Raw genomic sequence first — 10,848 nt, forward strand, 5'->3', positions numbered from 1 at the left:
GGACTGCCTCCTTACTGAAGGCGGACACTGCGCTCTCTGCGTCAGCGCGCACCGCACAACTCATTCATTTCCCCCAGACGGTGCCTGGTGTTTGTCTGGTACTCCTGCATAAAGGTAAGAGACACTTTCCACTCAGTTCCTACATGCATACAAGACGAATATTTAAAAATATGTATATTTTAATGATTAAAACTCCAAAGTACGGTGAGTGACGGCACAACAATCCACATTTATCCAATACAATACAATTTTACGCGTTTTGCATGCTGGATAGTAAACTTAGGCGTGTAGCATAAAATGTAAACGGGTGTAAAGGATTGAAACTAAATATGAAACTAGACAATTATTTTAATTAACGACGTACACGATCATGTGCTTAATGTAAAATTTTCGTAATGTAACACTTCGGAAAGCATGTACAGGAATAAAAAATACATAAAGGAGAGTCGTTTGGACTCAGCTGCTGTTGGGATGGAATACGTTTGTTCAGTTGTGAACTGTTGATCATCTGGTTGTTTGTCGCTTCTCTCTCCTCTTCTCTCCTCTCCTCTCCTCTCCTCTCCTCTCCTCTCCTCTCCTCTCCTCTCCTCTTCTCTTCTCCTCTCTTCTCTTCTCCTCTCTTCTCTTTTCTTTTCTTTTATTCTCTTCTTTCCTCTCCTCTCCTCTCCGTGCATCAAGTCTCTTCCATGTCATTGAGGTGTTCAGAAGTGCAGTGAAGATGGCCATCCATGTGGAAGGGCTGGTCGCGATCGTCATCTTCTACTTGCTGATCCTCGGTGTGGGAATATGGGCAGCCTGGAAGAACAAGAACTCCGGCGTGGAGAGGGGAACGGACCGCAGTGAGACCATCATGGTCGGAGGAAGAGACATCGGACTGTTTGTGGGAGCGTTTACTATGACTGGTAGGAACATAAAGCATGTGCTTTATCTCTGTAAAGCAAAGAAGTCTGTTATTCTTCTTCTTTTTCCTCTTCTTTTTCTTCTTCTTCTTCTTCTTCTTCTTCTTCTTCTTCTTCTTATTATTATTATTATTATTATTCAAAAGTCTCTCCTTTTAATTTTTTTGTGGCAAACCACGTATATTTTATGACTTTTATTTCTGTCTCTATGGAAAACGATGCGTTTTTGCGCGTCGGTAAAAGTGATGACTGGAACGAGACGAGTTTTATTTATTTATTTCGAACCAAGTGTTAATACATATAAAAATAAGAAGATAAGATAAATTAAGAAATAAATTAAGAAATAAATATTGTTCTATTCCTGTGAGTTTATACACTCTCAGAAATAATGCTGGACTTCTTTCACTTGCCGCTGGTTTGGGAACATCAGGGAAAATCTTTTTTTTTAAAGCTGTTTTTATCTCTGACAGACGGACAGATTCATGTTGTACACTTTTACTGAGATGTTTTAAAGGTTTAAAGCTACACCGGTGGTATTCAATAATCCAATTCTGACTATTTATAAGACTATTTCATTCTTTTGAGGAATTAAGATGTAAAAGTACAATAAAATGTAAAGGAAAAGTTCCTTTATTTCTGGGAGTGTAAGACTAAAGATACACGTGCAGTACATTCAGTTATTAATGAATGCTCACGCGTGTGTGTGTTGAATACTTTATTATATTTGCAGCTACATGGGTTGGAGGTGGATATATTAACGGCACAGCTGAGTATGTGTATCTGCCCGGTTTCGGCTTGGCCTGGGCGCAAGCGCCATTTGGATACGCCATGAGTCTCGTACTTGGTAGGATAATTAATGACGACACTTATTATTATGATCATGATTATGATTATTATTATTACTATTATTACTTATTCTACTATGACGCGGTCTCTCTGTTAATAACCTTACTGAATCCTCTCAATTAAGGCTAATGAATGATCATAATTATCATCATCATCATCATCATCATCATCATCATCATCATCATCATCATCTTTTCTATATTCTTAATGATCTATATCCTGTTCTCTCCTGATATAAAGGCGGCCTGTTCTTCGCCAAGCCCATGCGCTCCCGCGGCTACGTCACCATGTTGGACCCTTTCCAGCAGCTGTACGGAAAGCGCATGGGCGGCCTGCTCTTCATCCCCGCGCTCATGGGGGAGATCTTCTGGTCGGCCGCCATCTTATCAGCCCTCGGTAAGGAACACAGGGTGCTCAATCAATTCGTGAGCCTGAGTAAGAAAAAAAAACCGAGATCAGTTCCACAAAGAGGAAAGTTTCAGAGAAACGACTGGGTGGAACAGTGACTCACGTTTAAAAGACAAAAACACCAAAAATACGACCAGCCTGTTTTTTGGCCTTTAATATAGTCACTTAAGATGTATTTCAATGTATATGTTTGCTTATATTTTCACACCACTTTAGTTGTATTGGCAAAGACAAAAAAGAGATCATTGATTTTTGTAATAATAACTTTGTGCCTATTTAATTACATCATAATGCATTAATTTGACTTGTACATTAAAGGCTGGTTAGCTGCCTGGTTAAGAAAATAACTAAAGGTAGATATTTGGTGTCCAAATATATTGGTGTTGGATACGGTTTCCGAGCGCTTATCCTGAAGTATCCCTCGGACTGAACATTTAAGGGATACTTTCATTTAAACCAATAAGCATTAGAGAATGGACAAAACTGATCAGTTGATTATTAAGGAACTAGCTCTAGGACACAGAAGTGGCCGTTTGGCAGCACAGGGATTTGACCTCACAGCTTTACCAAAAATCCACTCAGCAAATACCATATTTAGTTGGTTTTCCAGTTTGAACAATAAACCAGCTAATTACTAAGCCTTCCTAGGTTGAATCTGGTGTGTTAGGGCAGAAAAAAACTATAAAATGTACCGAGCAGGTGACCTCCAGGACCCAGGAAGCTGTACACCAGAGTACCACTATGGGAACACCATCATTCCTTTTTGCATGTCTACTATATTTTTATCAAATGTGTATCAAAAGCCTTTTGTTGTCTTTTAAAACCAGTTATGTTTAAAATTTTTTTTTTTTACTTATTGTAAAAATGCATGTTTTGATCAGTTTAAATTGAGAGATTTTCAGCTTTCGCTAAATTTATTAACCAGAATCTACACTAGTATCTGTTCCTTCTTTTAGCCCTTCGGAGTTTTCTTGGAATTTTGTCTTGGAGTTTTCTACAAATTCTAGATCAAAGAAAATAAATGGCATTAATGAGAAAGCGCTTATATATTAACAAATATTAATAAAGGTGAATGAAATCAAAAGTGACATGAACAATGTTGTACAAAAATGAATGTTTTACAAAAAGAGGCCTGGCAAATTTCAGTAAAATTCTTACCAATGTGTCAAAATTGAAGAGCTTCTTAATCACACACCGTGTGTGTCTTTTTTCCACCAACAGGAGCAACGCTGAGCGTCATCGTGGACATCAATATTAACATGTCAGTCATCATTTCGGCCCTTATCGCCATTTTCTACACCCTAATTGGCGGTGTTTACTCAGTGGCCTACACAGACGTGGTTCAACTCTTCTGCATCTTTGTGGGATTGGTACATTCATGTTATTTAATCATGTGTACAGTACAGTTTTAGAAGATCTCAGGAACAGCCTGATGAAATCAATTTACTTTTTTATGTCTTTTACACTGGGTGCATCCATCTGATACTCTCATTAGTGCAATATCTGGAATTGTCTTTGTAACTGTCATATAAACTTATTAGCTTTCAGAATTGATCCGACCAGAGTCAAGGTCACAGCAAGGTCAAATGTCTGAAATATTTATTTTCAGTATCTTCCTCTTTCTTTCATTTGCAGAAGTGCATTTTAAAGATAATGAAGACATGCTGAATTAGCAACATCGAATTCTTCGTGCCTTAGAGTAAATTTACTCAAAAAAGATGGGTTAAAGATCCTTGTATTGTTTAAAAGCAAGATTAAGCTAGTAAACCACAGCGTTATTAAGTCATCTTTACCAAGGGTGCCAATATTTTTGGAGCTGAACGTAGATGAGTACAATTTGGTGTAATATGTAGTATCTAACTTGCCACTTGACTGTTGTCCGCTTTTACATCATTTACATGATTAATATCGGTGTCAAAAATCTTTAATGTTAAAGAAACTCGTTTTTAAGACGGACTGCTGTGTAATAGACGTATTGGTTTTTTTTCTACATTGTCCCAAAGTAAAAAATTACGAGGAAATAAATACTAATTGTTGTTTTTTAACGACCGACATGTAGAAAGCAAATGAAAGTGTTTTTGTTCTCTCTGCAGTGGATCAGTGTACCGTTTGCACTGTTGAACCCTGCTGTGTCTGACATCGGCCTGACTGCAGTGAAGGAGCTCTACCAGGATCCCTGGCTGGGGTCGATCGAAAGCACAGATAAATGGATGTGGGCAGATAACTTCTTCCTTCTGGTGAGTGGAGTGTAGTTCACATGGAAACGTGTCATTGTTGTAATATAGGACATTTTCTAATACAAAGAAACAACAGAAAGATCAATTTATTATTGTGTGGGCGGCAGTCTGGGAAACCCCACAGGACGTCACTGTGGGTGAATTGTAAACAAAACACAATTTTTAATGCTGTGAAAACATTATTTCACCAAATAATTAGACAAATACAGTTTAACCAAATATATTTCACCAAAATATTATGGAAACATTTCTATTTACATGCCTAGGCTTTCTTCCTGCATATATCATGTGTTAAAAGACAAGTTTTACAATAAAACAGTCGACTTATATTTTATGCTCTTTTTAGAGTACGTTTGCTTCAGTTAAAGGTTTGAGATCTTTTACTGTTTTAAAGCAAGATTAAGCTAATAAACCGCAGCTTTATTTATTTATCTTTTCCGAGGACGCCGATATTTCTCGAGTTGCTGATATTTCTCTGTAGATGAAAATAGTCCTTCTGGCTTAACTAGCTGAGCCTGTTAGCTTAGTGTGGTTTCCTTTACTATGTAATCATCAATCTGTATGATATCTACTTGCTGAATTTAGATCGTAAACGGATACCGGCATGAAATCTTTCCTATTTCACATTATTTGTGATCATGATATGTGCAACAGATAAACATTTCAGCATACTGTACACACACAGAATTTCACTGTGAGGAGAGATTTCCCATGCTGCCACACTTCTAGTAAACGATATTATTGAATAATATGAAATGCTAGAATGTAATTGAACTCTGTGACCTATTCCAAATGAAGGAAGCAAACAGGGAAACAATACGTATTTCTAAATGTCAAGGGCTTGTAATAAAATAGTAAAGCAAGTAATTCTGTCATCTCCGTGCAGCAAGAAAGAGCCAGCTATACAACCTTGACTATGTACAAAGGGTCAATTTTGATCATCAAAGTGTGGCTGAATGCAAAAATACTGTGATTCGATTTACCGTAGCACATGTTGTTTCGTGTCAACCTGCATCTGAAGGATGAGATCTATGTTTATTTCACTATAAAACCTGTTGAAACTGTTGCTGGTATTTGTTTTGTGTGGTGTCTGAATTTACGTTGTCGTTCTTCTTCCTAGATGTTGGGGGGAATTCCCTGGCAGGTCTATTTTCAAAGGGTTCTTTCTGCCTCTTCAGCTACCTACGCTCAAGTCCTGTCCTTCCTGGCTGCCTTCGGCTGTATCATTATGGCCATACCCTCCGTCCTGATTGGAGCTATTGGGGCCTCCACAGGTCAGCTGAAGCATTAGGACCAGCAATATGGCCTTAACTATGGTTCATTGGTTTGATCCGTTTTCTTATACAGAAATTAAAGTAGAACGGCCGAGGAAAGGTTACGTTTTCCTTAACCTGGTCAAGTGTGTAAGCCATTTTTACCAGTACACTGGCATTCCATTTTGCAGACAGGATACGTACATATAATTTCAAACAAATTATTTTATCGCTACAAGTCTGATATAACACATCAGTATATAAGGATATAAGAGATGTGGTAGCCTAGTGGTTAAGGCGTGGAACTAATAATTGGATGGTTGTCAGTTTGAATTCCAGGTACCCTACTCTGCCATTAATGGGCCCCTGAGTAAGGCCCTTAATCCTGAATTGCTTAGTTGTATAAAATGAGATAAAATGTGTCTGCCAAATACTGTAAATGTAAATATAAGGTAGTCAGGAGACTGTTGGGTTTCTGCATGTAGAGTATCAAAGCTTGGCCATATCGATAAGATACTGTGTGTCACTAGACGCTAGATGTTGGACAGGATCACATCCATTGAGGCTGCTATTTGAGAACCGTTCTAATACTAGCTCTCTAAGCATGGTATTATGGCATATTTTCTTGGCATAACTGTCTTGAACACATCAGGCCAGCTTGCAAATTCACGGTAGTTTAGCACAGGCAGATCTCAAGGGAAACTAAAATAACACACCAGTCCCTTTAATAAATGTTCCAGTGTTCTCATTTACATTATGATGCCGTTGTATTATTCAGGCTTACACTCTTCCTTGACTCAAAAATCAATCATACGGGTGAAAGCAAAATTTCTAGCATCTTTATTATGTAATTTCCCATTCCTGCTCATTTTCTGAAACAGCACTGATGAATGAATGTACTGATGATTGTGTGCCAGTTGATGAACCTCACATGGGAAAATGTCTGATTGTTACAGTCGAAATGAACTCTCACAACAGGGAGGTCTTTCCCCTGCCTGTACTACCCCGGGGTGGCGGCCATGTTACCGTCAGATCTCTAAAGAAATGTGTAAATAACAACAGCTGGTCTCCCTCATCTATAATTGAGGGCTTATCCGTTTAACGATGTGAACTCTGTAAATATTACATCTGAAGCATGCCTGACGAATCAGATTTATTCTACTGATTTTCACCATCAAAGACACAGTGTGGAACTGAAGCTTTGGCTTTTAGGAAATATTGCAGCAATAAGACAGTAAAATTGGAGGATATTGTTGATTGTGTTTTATCATTGGTCTATAAATTAGGCTTGAAGTGTTACATTTGAAAACAAAATAGCCACAAAAAAAAAACCTGAGGAAATCCAAAATAACAGATGAACGTTGATGATAGCCAGACCACCATCTGTCTAACTGAAAAACATTTTGGGTTGGAGACTTTGATATTACTTTAGACTTCCGTCCCTAGATGCTGAAGTACAATAAGGCTCTGCAGGTTTTCCTTGGCAAGTCCGTCGTGTTTTTCAATTAAGCATCTAAATGTCTAAGGTTCTTTCCTCTGATAGAACCTTATAACCAAAAAATGTTTAAAGCAGACCCTATTCTGGAACTGAGAACTCTTGAGCTCTAAAAGTGCACATTAATATACAGAAGGCACATTAGATTGGTGTTCCTACCTAAATAGGGGACACAGTGTACAGTAAGTGCTCATATTGTGTATTTTATGGGCTGAAGGTAACGGTCACTTTAACCATCTCTGTACTTTTGATCGTAGACTGGAATCAGACAACCTATGGGCCGGTCCCTCCCATGAAGAAAGACGAGTCAGAAATGATTCTTCCAATCGTGTTGCAGTACCTGTGCCCACCATACGTGTCCTTCTTTGGTCTGGGGGCAGTGTCTGCTGCGGTGATGTCATCAGCTGACTCATCCATCCTTTCAGCCAGCTCCATGTTCGCTAGGAACATCTACCAACTGGCCTTCCGCCAGTCGGTGAGCAGCCATTACAACCATTACATTAGTGCTGCAGAACACAATGTTAATTCTAACCGTCTGACTTCTAACAATGTCACCCTATGCATTAAAACTGATCAACACTAATCACACATCCACTCAAACAATAAAACAATTCAGCCATGCATGAAAATCTCAATACTTTTTTCTTCAGTCAGCATTTCTTATCTTTTTTGCTCTAGGCATCAGACAACGAGATAGTCTGGGTTATGCGGATCACCATTTTTGTTTTTGGTGCTCTGGCAACAGCCATGGCTCTCCTGACAGGTACAGTGTATGGACTCTGGTACCTAAGCTCAGACCTGGTCTACGTGATCATCTTCCCACAGCTCATCAGTGTCCTGTTTGTGAGAGGTACCAACACGTACGGCTCGGTGGCTGGCTACTTCTTCGGCCTGATTCTGCGCATCGGTGGTGGTGAGCCTTACCTCAAACTACCCCCTTTTATTTATTACCCGGGATGGTACGTTATGGAAAAGGTGCACCACAGCACAGGGGAAGTAGAACATCTGATAATGCAGAGGTTTCCGTTCAAGACGGTCTCCATGCTGGCATCCTTTCTGGGCAATGTGGCCTTCTCCTATTTGTTCAAATATTTGTTTGAGAGTGGCAAATTGTCGGCCAAGTACGACTTTCTGGACGCGGTAGTGGCCAAGCACAGCGCTGAAATCATGGACAGGACCACACTAGTGAACAGGAATGTTATCGGGCTGAACGAGATGGCACCAGTCCGGCCGCGTCTCAGCGTCACTTTGGCCAGCACCTTCAGTAGGAAGGAAACCCTCACTGAAGAGGAGGAGGACTCCAGCCCAGAGTCTCCTAGTCATGAAAATGAGTAATGACTACTACCTTTTCAATTAGGACTATGGCCATGATGGGAAGGACAGCACCTCGTTAGATGAATGTCCTTGACAACGGATGAAAATGGACAGTTTACTTTAACCCTATGTATTGGATTTTCCATTGCTGCAACAGGATAAACCAGAACGGCAAAACCAGGAGCAAGCATGGAAAGCAGTGTGACATATTACATGATGTATTACATCATTCCAATGGGAAGCAGTTTTGCTGAAATTTCAGTACACTTCAGTATGGTATGTATAATCCATGAACTCATTTTGCTCCTCATGCTCTGAGGGTAAACTCTAGATACTGTGACTTCAAGATTCCCATTGAGGCAATATTTATTTCTCTGAACCTTAACCTAGATCAGGACGTATTTCCAAAACCTAAACAAAATAAAAACATTAGCATTAGCATACAGAGGTTTAAGGACCGTATAGCCGAAAACAGAGTCCCATGTTATACAGTAGACCATCGTTCATAGCATCTTATCATCTTGTAATTCAAATGTATAAAAATAGAGTTATTAGCTGTTCCATTACTCTAACAAATTGTTTCAGTCCCATTCATGATATATGATATATGGCATAACTGTGAGATAATTACACATCCAGTATATTCATATTTGTTGTGTAAAAAATGAGAACAGATATGGGGAACAATCGCCTTAACTAGCTGCGACTTCAAATAGAAATTTCAAATGGTTCCCTGCTCCCTACCTAGTGCACTATATATCAGTTGCAGGTGCCATTTCAGCTTGATATTATGCAAACGGTCTGGCAGCCACTTTGTTATAAAAGGAAGTCGCTGCTGTAAAAGACTCGTAAAGGATACGTGCTGTGATATTTTATCTGCAAACTCATAATTACTGTGTCTAGTCTGAGGTGAAGTCAGTGTTTATTTGTTGTCTTTTTGCAAACAGATTTGTGTGTGTGTGTGTGTGTATGTGATGTGTACATATATACTGTATATATTAATATATTTTAAAAGTGTACAAATTCATAATTTTATTTTACAGTGTTGGTAGAGTTACTTGAATCAGTGAGAAAAAAAGGTTTTAGGCAGATAAATCTATATTTATTTATTGACTTATTTATTTATTTACTTATTCGTTCTGGCCTAAAAAGATTCTAATTGTAGAAGAAATCATGAATAAATTCTATTACAAAAGTATAACGATTGTGTCCTGCTGCTACATTGGAGCTCTGGAAGCAAAAAAACAAAACCGTGACATTAACTCAAAGTCAAATGAATGAGTCTAAAAATAGTTCCTTGGTTACTTACATTCTGTTAAGTGCCCCGGTTATATTGGCAGAGGCGGAGTGTATGAAGTGGGTGGTGGAGTAGAAAGGGGGGGTTGATTGGGGATGGGCGTTTTCTCCTCCACTGCGACAGTTTCTTGAGGGTGGTGAAGGTTGGGGGTTGGGAAATATAATGATGATGATGATGATGATGGCGATGATGATGATGATGGTGATGATGATGATGATGATGCGGGTGACGTGGATGATGCCACTCCACCCTCTTGTGTCCCTTTGTTCGTCCTCCATCATGTCCTTGGTCCAAAAGTTTAATCCAATTAAGTCGCCGTAGCTGCCAGAGTTTCCATTGGCTAACAACAGCAAAGTGCACTTGTCCTGATTAATATCCTGAAAATAAATATATAAATAAATAACATCGATTCTCCAATCTAAGGAGGCTCTTCGTGAGCATCCGGAAATAGCGTTTGGAAACGGTTCAGCTAGCGTCCATGCACGTATTTAATATAAATCTATACCACGGTTTCAGCTTCTACCACACAAATCAACCAGATGTGTAAACATACTACTGGGATAAAACCAAGACAGTTTTAGTCGCTTATAGACCGCATATGTACCAGCTAGCTGATTTACATTCGGTGTCACGTCTCCTACGAACGTCTCAGGCTGTTAATGGTACGCTCTGAAATATGGGTCTTCTGATTCAATCAGCTTGGAGATGGAGAGAGGACATGTGCCCTGTTTTATAGTCTAATCAATCACCTCTTCTACAACAATGGGGTTAATGAGCTTAGAGTCTGAGTGCGACAGCGACTGACAGGCTCCGACCGACCATCTTCTGTCCTGTTAAACAGTCCGAACTGATCTGGATATTAAACCTAACACTGTCCACACAGTGGAGAAACTTCAGCTACGTTCTCAAATCAGATCGATTAAGAATAGACTCCATGGCTTCCGTAGCCTTTTATTAACAAAAGATTTGCAGACTGCTCGATTCTGATTGGCCAGAAGGTGTGGATTATTATATCTCTAAAACTACGATGTTAAATCAAATCAGAGCTTTATGACAACGTGTTCCTTCAAATACGTTGACGTTTCCATAGCAACAGGTT

At 39.2% G+C, this 10,848-nt stretch overlaps 1 protein-coding gene across 1 annotated transcript; it reads left to right on the top strand.

The window, feature by feature from the left end:
- On the top strand, positions 1-9,534 carry slc5a7a (solute carrier family 5 member 7a). The gene is made up of 9 exons (XM_060860372.1): positions 1-114; positions 679-902; positions 1,630-1,743; positions 1,986-2,141; positions 3,375-3,523; positions 4,247-4,390; positions 5,511-5,664; positions 7,396-7,613; positions 7,817-9,534. The coding sequence occupies exons 2-9, from the start codon at positions 719-721 to the stop codon at positions 8,471-8,473; spliced, it is 1,776 nt and encodes a 591-aa protein (XP_060716355.1). The 5' UTR covers positions 1-114; positions 679-718; the 3' UTR covers positions 8,474-9,534.
- The last annotated feature ends 1,314 nt before the right edge of the window (positions 9,535-10,848 follow it).

This window comes from Tachysurus vachellii, chromosome 24 (genome assembly GCF_030014155.1).
Source record: "Tachysurus vachellii isolate PV-2020 chromosome 24, HZAU_Pvac_v1, whole genome shotgun sequence".
Taxonomy (NCBI): domain Eukaryota; kingdom Metazoa; phylum Chordata; class Actinopteri; order Siluriformes; family Bagridae; genus Tachysurus; species Tachysurus vachellii.